Raw genomic sequence first — 13,717 nt, 5'->3', positions numbered from 1 at the left:
TACTCCCCCATAGCCCCCATGTCCCCTCATGCCCCCATACCCCCTTATAGCCCCGTACCCCCCCATAGTCTCCATACCCCCCCCAGACCCCATATCCCCCCATAGCCTCCATTTCCCCCCATACCCCCTATATCTCCCATACCCCCCATAGCCCTCATGCCCCCATACCCCCTATAGCCCCCATACCCCCCGTGACCCCCCTCCCATCCCTCGGGGGGAGGGGGCGGCGGGCTCTGACCGGGCGGGCGCGGGGAGGTGGGAGGGGGGTTATCCCGGGCAGGGTCCAAGGCCGGCGGGGCGTTGCGGGGCGTTGCGGGGCGTTGCGGGGCGTTCCGGGCCGGGCGGGGCGGGGCGGGCGGCGGGGAAGGGAGGCGGCGCTCCGGGACTCCGCAACCTGCCGCCGCCCCGACGGCCCGGCAGAAGGCGGCGCATCCCCCGCCGGGGCCGGGGCACCATGAGCGGCCGCGTCGGGGATCTCAGCCCGCGGCAGGCGGAGGCGCTGACCCAGGTGAGCCCGGTACCGGCGGCCCGCAGCGGGGCGGGGAGGGGAAGCGGAGACGGTGTCCCCCCCTCCCTCTCTGCGGTGCCGCCCCGTTGCGCTCCTGCATCCGCGGCGATGGGCATCACCCCCCGCCGCCGGGGGGGCTCCCGCTGCCCCGTCCCCCCCACTCCACCGAACCCACGGGGTGACCCCCCCACACACACAGAGGAAGGACCCTCCCGGGTGGGCCCCGGGGGTTTCGCCACCCCAACCGGCACATCGGGACCATGGCACCGGCGAGCCCCCCTCGCTCCCTCCCGCTGGCCCCACCGCTGGTTGGGCAACCTCCCGCTTCGCCATGGCGCTCCCGGGGCCGAGGATGCCCGGTGGACAGTGGCCGTGCCACCACGGCAGCCAACGCCACCCAAGGCCACCTCCGATGCCTTCCACCGGCACCTCGCCGGGGTGCCAGGCTTTATCCGCGGTTATTCCACCCCCACTCGAGGGGATGAGTTCAATTCCGCCCCACCGGCTTTTATCTTATCACTGCCCTTCCGACCCCAACCAAACTCCAGCCGCGGGCGATGACCCCGCGGGCCCGGAGGGGGTGGGGGGCACAGCGGGCACCGGGGCACGGAGCCGAAACCCTGCCGGTGCCAAGGGGGTGACGGGAGGGCGAGGGAGGCGAGCGGCGAAACCCGTCCGCCGGCACCTTGTTTTTCTCAGGGCGAAGGAGCTAATCCCGGGTTTAATTACACCTAAATTCAGCGGGAGATAATCTAATCAGCCTCATTAAGGGGAGGTCTCGGGCTGGTACGGAGATTTGGGCCGTAGCCTGGTTGGGGTGAGCGGGGCCACGTGCTGAGGGTGCCCCGGTTCCCCCAAACCATCCCTCCCCCCAGTTCTGCCCCCCCTCCCGTCCACTGGCCGTGACTCGCTGGGGTGTCACTGGAGCAGGGGGACACGCGGTGGCCGCCTCCATCTCGAAGGATGCCACCAGTGATGGCAGAGGAGGGGACCGGTCCGCTTGGTCCCTGCAGGGTGACGGTGGCCACGAGACCCTCCCTGGGGGCAGCCAGGCGGGTGGCAGCCCCCACTCACACCCTTGCGCAAGGGGACCGGCTTGGGGACACCCGGTGCTTGGTGGCTGGCCTGGGGACGGTCCCCTGCCGAGGGGGAGAGCAGAGACCAGCCGCTCATCACGGCTGCATGCGGTGGGGGGGACGGGGTGTGGGGTGTCCCTTCTCTCCTAGGACAGTCCCAGTCCTGGATAGGACTTTTTTTTTGGGGGGGGGGGGGGGGGGGGCAATGACAGGGAGGGTACAAACTCGGCCTTGGGGCTTTTGGGGTGGGAGCGGGGACTCCTCCACCAACGGTCCTTCTTCTCCCCGCAGTTTCGGGAGAACCTGCAGGACGTGCTGCCCTCCCTGCCCTCCCAGGACGACTATTTCCTCCTGAAATGGCTCCGAGGTAACCCCAGGTTGGGGGGGGACGGGGAGGACACAGCCTGGGGGGGGAGAGGGAGTGGGCTGGAAGACCCCACGAGGTGGCCGTGGAGCCGGAGCTGCTGGTGATGGGGCTGAGCTCTCTGCTCTCTTGCAGCGCGCTGCTTCGACCTGCCCAAATCGGAGGCGATGCTCCGCAAGGTGAGGGCACCCCACTTTTTGGGACCCCCCCCCCCCATACTGCTGCCAAGCTCCCAATCGTCACCTGGGGAAGGAAGAGTGCGCCATGGACCACCAGCCCTTCTCTCCCAACAAGGGTGACCTGCCCATGGGGTGCACCCCATGCCATGGGATGTGGGTCCCAAAATCCCCTCACCCCGTCTCGCTCTGTCCTTTCACCCCCCCGTCCCCCCGCAGCACATCGAGGTCCGCAAGCACATGGACGCTGACAACATCATTGCCTGGGAGGCCCCCGAGGTGGGTGTCCCCAGCCCCAGGGCGGGTGTCCCTGGAGGGGACTGTCCCCGTCCCCCCTCCCTGGGGGGGTGCGTGGTCCCCCTGAGCCCCCCTGTGTTCCTGCAGGTGATCAGGAAGTACATGTCTGGGGGGATGTGCGGCTACGACCGAGAGGGCAGCCCCATCTGGTATGAGATCATCGGGCCGCTGGATGCCAAGGGGCTGCTCTTCTCCGCCTCCAAGCAGGACCTGCTCAAGAACAAGTTCCGTGACTGCGAGGTGCTGCGTCACGAGTGCGAGAAACAGAGCCAGAAGGTGGGCATCTGCCTGCCCGTGCCCTGTCCCCACCAGCCCCACAAGACCACCTTCTTGCTGTCCCCACCAGCCCACATCCCTGCCAGCCCCATAAATCCATGTCTGGTCCATCTCCACAAGCCAATGTTCTACCCAACCCTGTAGGTCCACGTCCAGTCCATCCCCACCAGGCCATGTCCCTGCCAGACCCACAAGTCCACGTTCCATCCGTCCCACCACAGACTGTGTCCCTGCCAGACCCACAAGTCCACGTTCCATCCATCCCACCAGACCATGTCCCTGCAACCCCCATAAGTCCATGTCCTGTCCACCACCCCCAGCCTGTGTCCTTGCTGTCCCCACCAGCCCATGTCCCCACCAGCCCCATAAGTCCCCATCCAGTCCATCCCCACAACCCAATGTCCTCCCCAGCCCCATAAGTCCCCATCCAGTCCATCCCCACAACCCAATGTCCTCCCCAGCCCCATAAGTCCCCATCCAGTCCATCCCCACCACCCAATGTCCTCCCCAGCCCCATAAGTCCCCATCCAGTCCATCTCCCTAGCCCACACCCCCGCTGTCCCCAACCCGTGTCCCTGTCCACCCACACCAGCCCACGATGCCTCTTCTCCCCACACCAACACTTGGAAGAAGGCTCTGGCTGGGGGAGACCAGCCTATTGGAGACCACCCCCATCCCGGGCTCTGGCCGGGAGCCCCCCTCCCATGGGTCCCCGCAGGGGCTGGGCACCACCTGAGCTCGCCCCTGTTCTCCCATCCCAGCTGGGCAAGAAGATCGAGATGGTGCTGATGGTCTATGACTGCGAGGGCCTGGGCTTGAAGCACCTTTGGAAGCCAGCCGTGGACACGTACGGGGAGGTGAGGGGCTCCCTGCCTGACCCCCCCCTTCCCCGGCCGGGGTCCTCGGCCGAACTGCGGCGGTGACGAGGTGACGCAGGGATCCGGGCTGACTCATGGCCCCGAGGGATGATGCAAGAGCAGGTCCCTGCCGCTGCCCCGCACCCCCCTTCCCCCGCAGCATTTTGGGGTGGGGGTCCCGGCCGGCGCCGTGTTCCTCCCGCCCCGACCCTGGTGGGTACGTGGGATGGGAGGATGAGCCCAAGCTCTCCCCATCCCGCAGCTCCTGTCCATGTTCGAGGAGAACTACCCCGAGTCCCTCAAGCGCCTGTTTATCGTGAAGGGTGAGTTCGGCCCCAGGGTCCCGCTCCTCCCCCCGGCTGAGTGCTGACCCCCACCCTAACACCCCCCATCCTCCCCCCCCCCAGCCCCCAAGATATTCCCTGTGGCCTACAACCTCGTCAAGCACTTCCTGAGCGAGGACACCCGCAAGAAGGTCGTGGTCCTGGGATGTGAGTCCTGACCCCCTCCCCAGGGCGTCCCCAGTTGAAAACGGGGTGCCAACGTCCCCCTCTCTGCTTTTGTTGGATGAGACCCCCAGGGAGGGGGGGGGTCCCTGCCTGGGTTGGGACTCCCCGTGTGGGTCACGGCCCTCCCAAACCCCGCTGTCCTCCACCCCACCAGCCAACTGGAAGGAGGTCCTGCAGAAGTACATTGACCCCGAGCAGATCCCGGTGGAGTATGGGGGCACCCTGACGGATCCCGACGGGGACCCCAAGTGCCCGAGCAAGGTAGGAGAAGTCCTCCCAGGTTCCTCAGGGGTGGTGTCCCATCTCCCCCCCCCCGCCATACCATACCCACATCCATCTCCATCCCCTTCCAGATCAACTATGGGGGGGATGTGCCCCAGCGCTACTACGTGCGGGACCAGCTGGCGCAGCAGTATGAGCACACGGTGGTGGTCAACCGTGGCTCGTCCCACCAGGTCGAGTATGAGATCCTCTTCCCCGGCTGCGTCCTCAGGTGAGGAGGGGGCTCCACGCCACGGGGAGGGACACCCCCACACCGCTGGGTGTCCCCAACCCCACCGCCGTCTCTCTCCGACCCAGATGGCAGTTCAGGTCGGAGGGAGCCGACGTGGGATTCGGGGTGTACCTGAAGACCAAAATCGGGGAGCGGCAGCGGGCAGGCGACATGACGGAGGTCTACCCCAACCAACGCTACAACTCCCACATGGTGCCCGAGGACGGCTCCCTCACCTGCTCCACGCCCGGCATCTGTGAGTGCCCCCCCCTTTCCCCACAGGGACCCCTCCGGGGGGCTGCTCCCCCGTGTCCTGTCCCTGACGCCCACCCCCCTCCAATCTCCCCCTTCCCTTCCCTTCCTGCAGATGTCCTGCGCTTCGACAACACCTACAGCTACCTCCACGCCAAGAAGGTGAGCTACAGCGTGGAGGTGCTGCTGCCCGACGCCGCCTCCGCCCAGCAGATCCAGAAGTTGGGGGACAGGCTCAACGAGGTGGCCCTCAACCACAGCCCCTAGCTGTGGCCCCCCTGTCGTGTCCCCCCCATCCCCAACATGGCAGGGGGACCCCCAGGCCCCACGGCCGGACAGGCGGCTGCTCTGTGCCCATAGGATGGCCGGGTGGCCCCCCTTCGGCGTGGCGGTTGGGAGGACGGAAAAAAGGGGGTGAGCCCCCCCAAGAGCTCACGGACCGAGGCAGGGGGGGCTGAGTGGGGCCAGAGCGCCCGGAGTGTTGTTCCCCCCCCCCATCTCTGTGCCTTATGTGGGTCCCGCGCCCACCCGCTGCTGCGTGGGGTGGGGGGAGTAAAGGGATGGACTGAGATGGGTCTCCTCTGGTGTTTGTGCCCTCCCTCGGCCCCAGCGCTGCCCCTTGCTGCCCCCTCGGCCCCATAACCAGCAGTGCTGCCCCCCCGGCCCCATTACCAGCCCTTGCTGCCCCCTCAGCCCTATAACTGGCCGCTGCTGCCCCCCTTGGCCCCACAACCGGCCCCTACTGCCCCTCTTCAGCCCCATAACTGACCACTGCTGCCCCCCTCGCCCTATAACCGGGCCTACTGCCCCCTCAGCCCTATAACTGGCCCTCGCTGCCCCCCTCACCCCATAACCTGCACTGCTGCCCCCCTCGGCCCCACAACCGGCCCCTACGGCCCCTCTCCAGCCCCATAACCACCCCGCTGCCCCCCTCACCCCATCACCAGCCCTGACTGCTCCCCCGGCAGCCCCATAACCGGCCCTACTGCCCCCCCCACCCCCCCTTCCGCCCACGTGACCGCCGGTGACGCGACGCCGCGCGGCCCGCCCCCGCCTCCGCGGCGAGGTCACGTGCGCCGCCCGGCCCCGCCCCCTTCCGCCGCCCCTTCCCAGCCGGGCGGAAGGCCGCGCGCCCGGCCCCCTCCCGCCCTGCGCCGGCGCGTGCCGCGGGGCGGGGCTTGGTGACGCGCCCTCGGGGGGGGCGGGGCGGGGCGAGCTCGTGCGGCGACGGCGGCGGCGTGAGCGGGAGCGCGCGCGCTATGGGGACGGCGGAGCCCGACCTCTACCGGGACACGTGGGTCCGCTACCTGGGTGAGCGCCGGCACCGCGCACCGACACCGGGCACCGGCACCGGGCACTGACACCCGATACCGCGCACCGGCACCGGGTACTGACACCCGACACCGGGTACTGGTGCCGTACACCGCACCGGGTAACGGCACCGCACTCCAGCACCGGTCGTGCATACCGGCACCACACACCGGGCAATGACACCGGTACCGGATACCAGCGCTGTGCACCGGGCGCTGACACTGGGTACCGGTACCGTACACCGGGCACTGATACCGGGTACCGGCAGCACACACCGGGCACTGACACCAGGTGTCAGCACCGGTCGCTATCACATCCACCAGCACCGATACCGGCACCGGGACCAGTCACTGCCCCCGGTACGGGCACTGGTCACCGACAGCCCAGCCGTGCCGGTGGCAGCGGGGGTCCAAGGTGACCCCCCCCGTGCAGGATGCGTCCCTGCTCCTGGTGGCACGGGGACACCCCGGGGGACACGGCTGTCCCCGCTGACCCCCACCCCGACCCCCAGGTTATGCCAATGAGGTGGGTGAGTCCTTCCGCCCGCTGGTGCCGGTGCCGGTAGTGTGGGCCAGTTACGGCGTGGCCACCGCCTACGTGACCGCCGATGCCATCGACAAGGGCCGGAAAGCCGCCACCGTGAGTGTCACCCCGTCCCCAATCCATCCCCCCAACCGGTCCCCTCACCCCGCGCTGACCCTTCCTTCGTCCCTGCCCCCCCCCAGGCCCACGCGCAGGACCCCGCGCAGACCACGCGGGTGGGGGTGGCCGTGGTGGACACCTTCGTCTGGCAGAGCCTGGCCTCGGTGGCCATCCCCGGCATCACCATCAACCGCCTCTGCGCCGCCTCGCTGGCCCTGCTGGGAGCCCTCACCCGCTGGCCACTGCCCCTCCGCCGGTGGGCCACCACCGCCCTGGGGCTGGCCGCCATCCCCCTCATCATCACCCCCATCGACAGGTATGGTGGGGACGCAAGGACAAGGCGGTGCCACCACCCCATCACCATATAGGGTGGGCATGGGGACAAGCAGGTGCCACCACCCCATCCCCATATAGGGTAGACTTAGGGACACGCAGGTGCTACCACCCCATCCCCATATTGGGTGGACATAGGGACATCACAGTGGGGACAAGCAGGTGCCACCACCCCATCCCTACATCCCAGGCTGGAGCACTTCTCCTCCCAGGGGATCTGGTCCCAGTATGGGGTTGCGGCTCTGGGGGTGGGGTCATGGGATGACACCAAGTGGGGGGGTCCATACCCCAAAGGGGCTTTGCCGGGGTCCAGCCGGGACACAGCTGTATGGGGATGAAGATTAGCAGGAGCTGAGCTGGGGATTAGTGGGGTCAGGCCAGTTTTGGTGGGGCCGGGGGCTCCGGTGACATTAGGGACAGGGTCCTGGGGGGAGGAGGGGGGGTGTGTAGTTAGGGATGGCTCTGGTCAGCCCGCACGACCCCACTGACCCCCTCTCCTGCCGCAGGAGCGTGGATTTCCTGATGGACTCCAGTCTCCGTAAGCTCTACGGGACACCGGGAGAGCCTCCGGCCCCGCACTGACCCCCCCGCTCTGGGGACACTGAGGCACACTGCTGCTGTTGGGGTGCTGTGACCCATCGACTGTGAACCCTCCCTCCGGTGACAGCCCCGGAGTGGCCACCCTGCCCCATGGCTGGTCCTAATAAAATATTTCAAGCTTGACCCCGTGTTGCGTTGATGCTTGGGTCAGAGCTGGTGGGGACCCATTGCCATGTCCCCTCCTGAGGGGGGGCCATATGGGTCAAGGCTGGGTCCCACCCTGGGGTGTGGAGGTCCTTGCAAGCCCAGAACAGCCCTGGTCACCCCACCAGCACCTCCAGGTCCTAGCTGGAACCCCTCCATAGGCACTACCAGCCTCGTGGACCATCTCCAAGGAGGTGCCACTATGTCAAAGATCTTCAGTGGGACCCAAATTCCCCCAAGCCAGGAGCCACCACCCCTAGCACCATGGGCTGGGGTCATGCCACCACACCTGGAAGCCACACCTGGTACTCCTAACAGGTACCACCAGGAGATGGGGCTTCCCGGTGTGGTGGCATGTCCCCCAGCCCATGGTGGCATCCGCACGGTACCACCACGAGAAGCTTTAGAGAAAAGAAAACCACCTTTTATTGGGGAGGAAGAAGGTCACTGGCTCACACCGAGCTCTGCTCCAAGCTGTGGTAGTCTGGAGCCACCATATCCCTTTTCTCCGGCTCCCTGGGGACCAAAGAGCCCACCACACTCTGCAGCTCAGCATGGAAGGGACACTGCCGCCTCAGCCGGCGCCGCCGTTGTCCCTGCCGGCGCCTGCCCAGGCGCCAGACAGCCGAGGCCAGCCCCAGCAGAACCCCCACCAGGATGGCTGCCACCAGGGCGCTGCCCACCAGGGCCAGCCCGGCCAGCAGGAACCTCTTCACCGTGCGGCATGGCCCTGGGGACGGCAAAAAACACCCCACCAAAACAGGGGGGTTCAGAGGTTGCTTCGGCACCTGAGATGTTGGGTTTGAGGCCATGGGGTGATGTTTGGGGTTGTCCACTCACCTTCATACCATGGCACCTTCTCCTTCCGCACCAGCAATGGTCCAACCGTCTCCCAGTGGAATGTCCTCTCTCCCAGGAACCCTGTGGAAGGACACAACCCGTACAGCCTGTCCCAGCCCCAGGATCACAACCCCCCCCCCAAGACCCCAAAACCACATAGGGCCATCACATCCCAGCACCGGTACCTGGCAGCTCTCCGGGGTAGGTGTCACCAGGGGGACAGCGGGTGTCACAGCAGTGGCACAGGGCACTCTGGGAAGGGTCCTCTGCGTTGTGCCAGCTGGGAGGAGAGGGCAGAGCTTGGTTGGGGGTCTAAGAGGCCCCAGCTTCCACCCCAAGACCCACATGGTGCCATGCCAGTAGGTCCCTCCAGCCCTGCAGGTCTCGGCCACCCCAGAGGGATCTTTTGTCTCCCACCACTGAATCCCCGATTCATCTGCACCCAGAGGGACCCACCAGAGCTAAAACATGCAGGGATGCTACCAAGGGAAAGAGGTGGCATCTAGACCATGGTGGGGTGTCTTGGTCCCCCACATGGGTCCCCTTGCCCAATGGTGTCTGGTCCCAAAGCAGCCACGGGTGGTCAGGTACTGGGCCACCATCAGGGAGCCCGTGCCAGGGCTGAGCTTACCTGCCCGTGACTTGGCTGTAGAAGCAGGACCTGGTGCCGTGGCCTTGGGCACCCATGGGTCCCCACACAGTCAGCAGGCAGTGCACGTAGACCTGCCGAGACAACAGCCCCAGGCAGGGCATGTCACCACCATGTCCTTCCTCAAGGACCCTGCTCTTGTCCCACCCAACCCTGTTGGGCTGAGACCACCCCAGCAGGGGGCAGGATGCCCCAGGTCATCCCCAGTAGGGCTTCTGTCCCACCACCAAGGACATCACCCCAACCGTACCTCCTCTTCCTCGACCTCATCTTCCAGGATGGGGGCTGGGATGGTGAGCTGGAGGGCAGACACCCCTCTCCAGTGCTGGACGGACATGGTCCCTAGCTTCTGCCCGTGCAAGCACCTGAGCCAGGAGAGCAACACAGGGACATTTTCCCAGGCTGTCTCCAGGCCCTGGACATCCTTCCCCATCAGGACATCTTGCAGGACCTCAGGGTGCCTGGAGCAGCAGTCCCCACCTCCCACCCAATGGGCACTGACCCATGGCTGTTCACCACCATGAAGACCCTCCTGGAGTGTCCCAGCTGCTCCAGGCTGGTCCCATAGCACTGGTCCACATAGATCTTCAGGGAGATGCCAGGACTGAAGTCAACCCTGGCCTCCAGGTGGATGGCAGAGCCAGGGCTGAGCACCAACGGCTTCTTCATATCACTGGGGTCCCCTGAAGGAGAAGGGAGGGTGGGCACAGTGTGACATCCCTGAGCCTGTCCCACCACAGGTAGGAACATCAGACATCCCAGACCACCAGCCACAGGTATCTGTAAGACAGGTGCCCACCCCCTGTCCCTGGAAGCCAAAAGCTGTCCTGGTTCTGTCACCCACCCTGGCTTCCCTCCCTGCTCTCCAGAGCTACAGCACCTTCCTGGTGTCCCCCCCCCCCCGAAGCTGATAATGACCATGTCACCCATCAGAATGACAAGGGGCAGCTGACCCCCCAAAAGCTGATCATGGGGTCAAGCACAGGATGGGGAACATCTCAAAGCACCACCATTCAAAGCCCTACACCCTCCACAAGACTGGTAGGGACAGTCACCTTCTCCTGGTGGGCCCTCGTGCCGAGGGCACTCATGAGAAAGCTCTGGGTGCTGATGGTCAAGCCCCAGGGTCTTGGCTGGGCCCATCCTGTAGCCTCATCCCCCAGAGTTGGCACCCAACACAAGACCCAGAGCACTCACCATCCAGGAGCCTCAAGGTGAAGTTCACGCTGGGCTCCTCGGAGTGTGGGTGAGCATAAGCCCCACCAGGCACAGTGGCAGTGGCAAGCACTGGGGCTGCAGCCCTTGTCCCCATGCCTGAGGACACCACCGAAGCTGCCACTGTGTGATCAGAGGACGTTGAAGCAGCTGGAGCCATGGTGGTCTCTGCAGCAAGGAGAGAGTTTAGCCAGTGGGGATGAGCAGGCAGCAGCTGGAGCAGCATCTCCCAGGCACAGTGGGGACATTCAGGTCCTCAGATGTTCCTGTGACTCATGGAGGCCAGGTGGCAGCAGCACGAAGAATTGGAGAACACCCAGGTACACACATGAGGATGCTCCTCCATCCCCAGCTTCCCCAGCCAGGACCTCCCTTGGCCTTGGTGGCCAGGCCCTGGGACCACTGTAGTCACTGTGGTGGTGGGTGCTGGAGGAGGCAGTGCTCCACAAGGGTCTCCACAACACTCCCAAAATACCAGGTTAAGTGTCCCCAGCCACCTCAGCACCAGGCACGCCTGGGAGAAGACAGGCTGCACTGGACATTCCCCAGTACCATCCAAGGCTGGGGACAGACCAGGAGCTGCTCATGAGATGGGAGACCATTGCCAGCAACCATGTACCCCACCAGCGGCACTAATTCCCACCCCACCCCCCCCCCAACCCAGGTCCTTACAGGTCTGCAGGGACCTGGGGGCACACAGAGCTCCCAGCAAACCCCCTTGCTCCAACCCAGCATCCCCAGAGCACAGGGTCATTTTAGGAAGGCTCCTCTCCACCAAGACAATCTGCAGCAGCAAGTCCAGGAGGGCACCAGGAACCAGGACCAGGCAAAACCAAGGGGCACCTACCACCCTCCTGCACCTAGACATGGGTGCCACCAGCCACCTCCCCCAGTAGAACCAGTGGGGGGATTGAGGGGAGCAGCCAGAAGGGTCCCAACCTCACTCACCTGCCACCCTCAGCACAGCCCCACACACCAGCATCCACCAGCACAGCCCCATCCTCAGCAAGCAGCAGACCCACCACCTGGGGGGCTTTAAAGACCAGGGCTGGGTGCCAACGGGCCCCAGCTGGTGCTGCCAGGTTTGGGGGATTTGCTTCGTTTTTCTCTGCAACCAATCAGCAGTCCCACGTGCGGGACTGGTCCTACAGACCATCCCAGTCCCATCACAAGGATCTGCACCCATTGCTCAGTTCCCGTTCCACCACATAGTCTCAGTCCCACCACTCAGTCTGGTCCTGCGTGTGGTCCCGGTTCCAAGCAAGGCGCAGGTGCCACTGCATGGTCCCATGTCCACCAGTAGGTCCTGGTCCCTTGCACGGTGCTGGTCCCACCATGTAGTTTTGGCCCTGCGTGCGGTCCTGGTCCAACCAGTTTGCCCTGGTCCCCATTGCACCACACGGTCTGGTGCCACCACTCAGTCTTGGTTCCATGGATGTTCCTGGTCCCACCTCATAGTATAGTCCCACCTCATGGTCCTACACATGGTTCTAGGCCCACCACAGTTTTGATCCCACCACTCAGTGATGGTCCCATGCATGATCCCGGTCCCATGCATGATCCCGGTCCCATCACACAGTCCCAGTCCTCAATGCACCATCCTCGTCCCATTATGGTCCTGCTCTCAGCACCAGTTCCACCACACAGTCCTGGACCCATAGTCCCAGTTTGGTCCCATTTATTGAGAACAGGGACAGGCAGCCCTGGGAGCGCAGCCAGCCCGGTCGGGGGCAGCAGTTTGGCCACAGCCAGGACAGAGACCTGGTGAAGCGCACACATCCGTGGCTCCTGCCTGTCTCAGATGCCCCCCAAACCCCACCACAGCCCCTTGTGTGTAGGTTGACCCGGTGGCCCGGGCACAGATGGACATGGGGCATGTCCCCACAGGGACATCATCACAGGTGGGCTGTGCTGCTGACCTCTTTCCTTGGAAGGGACTTTTCCATCTCCCCATCTGCAGAGGCAACAGGTGGCTGAGGTGGGATTCGGCACTTGCTGCCAGCAGGAGACCTCAGCATGTCATAGGAGACACCTATGGACCTCAGGGAGGTGCCCCAGGCTCTGTGTTCCCAGCGTCTGTGGGCAGTATCATGCACAGTTGAGCTGGTGGCCCCAGCGGTAGCTCCAGTCTGGCCATCAGGGCTCGTGTCCACCCCAGTACCACCAGTGCTGCTGCTTTGGCTGGAGAAGCACCGGCGCAAGTCCTGGGGCCACTCTTGAAAGTAGGGTGCACCCACCAGCAGCAGAGCTGGGACCCAGTGGCACAAGTGAGTTGTGTCCCGTGGGTCTGGTGTCCCTGAGAAACCAGCAGACCTTCCTGGTGGCATCTGCACATTGTGGGAGACCCACGGCAGCACAGGCGGCTCTGCGGGGACAGCGGGGACGGATCCCGGTGCCCCACTCGCCCCGGGGGTCTCGTTCCTCAGCGCTGCCCAGGGGACACGGGGCTCCCCACCCCCAGGACTGACGTGGAGAGCAGAGCCGGCACCCCCAGGGGCTGCCGGGCCACCCCCGTGGCCACAGCAGGATCCGGCCCCCCGGGAGGAGCGGGGACCCACAGAGCACCCCGGAGAAGAAGGAGACAGGTGGAGACCAGCTGGACCCTTCTTATATTAAAAACTGCCAAATACACAGTTATCTTACAAAAGTAGAATTGTTTTTTTTTTATTTCTGGTCTTTACAAAGGGAGCAGAACGCTGGGGGGGAGGGGGGGGCGGCGGGGGTCCCTCTGCCGCGGGAGAGGCTCAGCCGCGGGTGCCACCTCTGTGCCCGGCCAGGGCCGCTCTCAGCGGGACGTGGCATTGCCGATGTCATCCAGCCCGGCCGGGACACCCGAGGGCTGTCCCCCTCTACAGCAGGGGGGGACACAGACTTCATCCTTGGCACCCCCCCTGTGCCCGGGGTGTGGCATCACCGGGATGGCGGCCGCCGGATCCCGCTCCCCATCTCCTCCCCACGCCAGTTCTCACCAGACCCCGTGGGCCTCCAGGGATGTCCCCTGTGTGGACCGGGGCCCCGGGGCCCTCTAACCGGGACGATGTGGGGTTGGGAGGGGACCTGCTGCACGGACACCCTTCGCCCATGGGGACCATGAGCCCGTTGAGAAACGCTGGGGGTTTTGGGGTGGGTTTTCCATTCTCCGAATGGCTCCGGGTGGGTGGCTCCGGGTTGCAGC

At 65.4% G+C, this 13,717-nt stretch overlaps 2 protein-coding genes across 2 annotated transcripts; both read left to right on the top strand.

The window, feature by feature from the left end:
• Positions 1-439: 439 nt before the first annotated feature.
• Positions 440-5,365, top strand: SEC14L2 (SEC14 like lipid binding 2). The gene is made up of 12 exons (XM_082491849.1): positions 440-508; positions 1,876-1,951; positions 2,084-2,127; positions 2,344-2,403; positions 2,509-2,697; positions 3,459-3,554; positions 3,817-3,877; positions 3,962-4,045; positions 4,218-4,324; positions 4,417-4,556; positions 4,643-4,812; positions 4,924-5,365. Exons 1-12 carry the CDS (start codon positions 455-457, stop codon positions 5,073-5,075), a joined length of 1,233 nt encoding a protein of 410 aa, XP_082347975.1. The 5' UTR covers positions 440-454; the 3' UTR covers positions 5,076-5,365.
• Positions 5,366-6,019: 654 nt separating this feature from the next.
• MTFP1 (mitochondrial fission process 1) lies at positions 6,020-7,804 on the top strand. Its single transcript, XM_082491764.1, has 4 exons — positions 6,020-6,119; positions 6,631-6,758; positions 6,845-7,077; positions 7,601-7,804. The coding sequence occupies exons 1-4, from the start codon at positions 6,068-6,070 to the stop codon at positions 7,674-7,676; spliced, it is 489 nt and encodes a 162-aa protein (XP_082347890.1). The 5' UTR covers positions 6,020-6,067; the 3' UTR covers positions 7,677-7,804.
• The last annotated feature ends 5,913 nt before the right edge of the window (positions 7,805-13,717 follow it).

The sequence above is a fragment of the Vanellus vanellus genome (assembly GCF_965231255.1).
Source record: "Vanellus vanellus genome assembly, chromosome: 16".
NCBI classification, from domain to species: Eukaryota; Metazoa; Chordata; class Aves; order Charadriiformes; family Charadriidae; genus Vanellus; species Vanellus vanellus.
Note: the sequence above shows the minus strand (reverse complement) of the source record. Positions and strands in the feature narration are given on the sequence as shown.

What these genes read in the sequence shown, in the direction of transcription:
- MTFP1 (XM_082491764.1), top strand. Translation starts at nt 6,068, where the DNA reads ATGGGGACGGCGGAGCCCGACCTCTACCGGGACACGTGGGTCCGCTAC. An exon ending in AGGGCCGGAAAGCCGCCACC is followed by an intron (nt 6,759 to 6,844) that starts GTGAGTGTCACC and finishes GCCCCCCCCCAG; the next exon opens with GCCCACGCGCAGGACCCCGC. An exon ending in ATCATCACCCCCATCGACAG is followed by an intron (nt 7,078 to 7,600) that starts GTATGGTGGGGA and finishes CTCCTGCCGCAG; the next exon opens with GAGCGTGGATTTCCTGATGG.
- SEC14L2 (XM_082491849.1), top strand. Translation starts at nt 455, where the DNA reads ATGAGCGGCCGCGTCGGGGATCTCAGCCCGCGGCAGGCGGAGGCGCTG. An exon ending in TTGCCTGGGAGGCCCCCGAG is followed by an intron (nt 2,404 to 2,508) that starts GTGGGTGTCCCC and finishes GTGTTCCTGCAG; the next exon opens with GTGATCAGGAAGTACATGTC. An exon ending in TTCCCCGGCTGCGTCCTCAG is followed by an intron (nt 4,557 to 4,642) that starts GTGAGGAGGGGG and finishes TCTCCGACCCAG; the next exon opens with ATGGCAGTTCAGGTCGGAGG.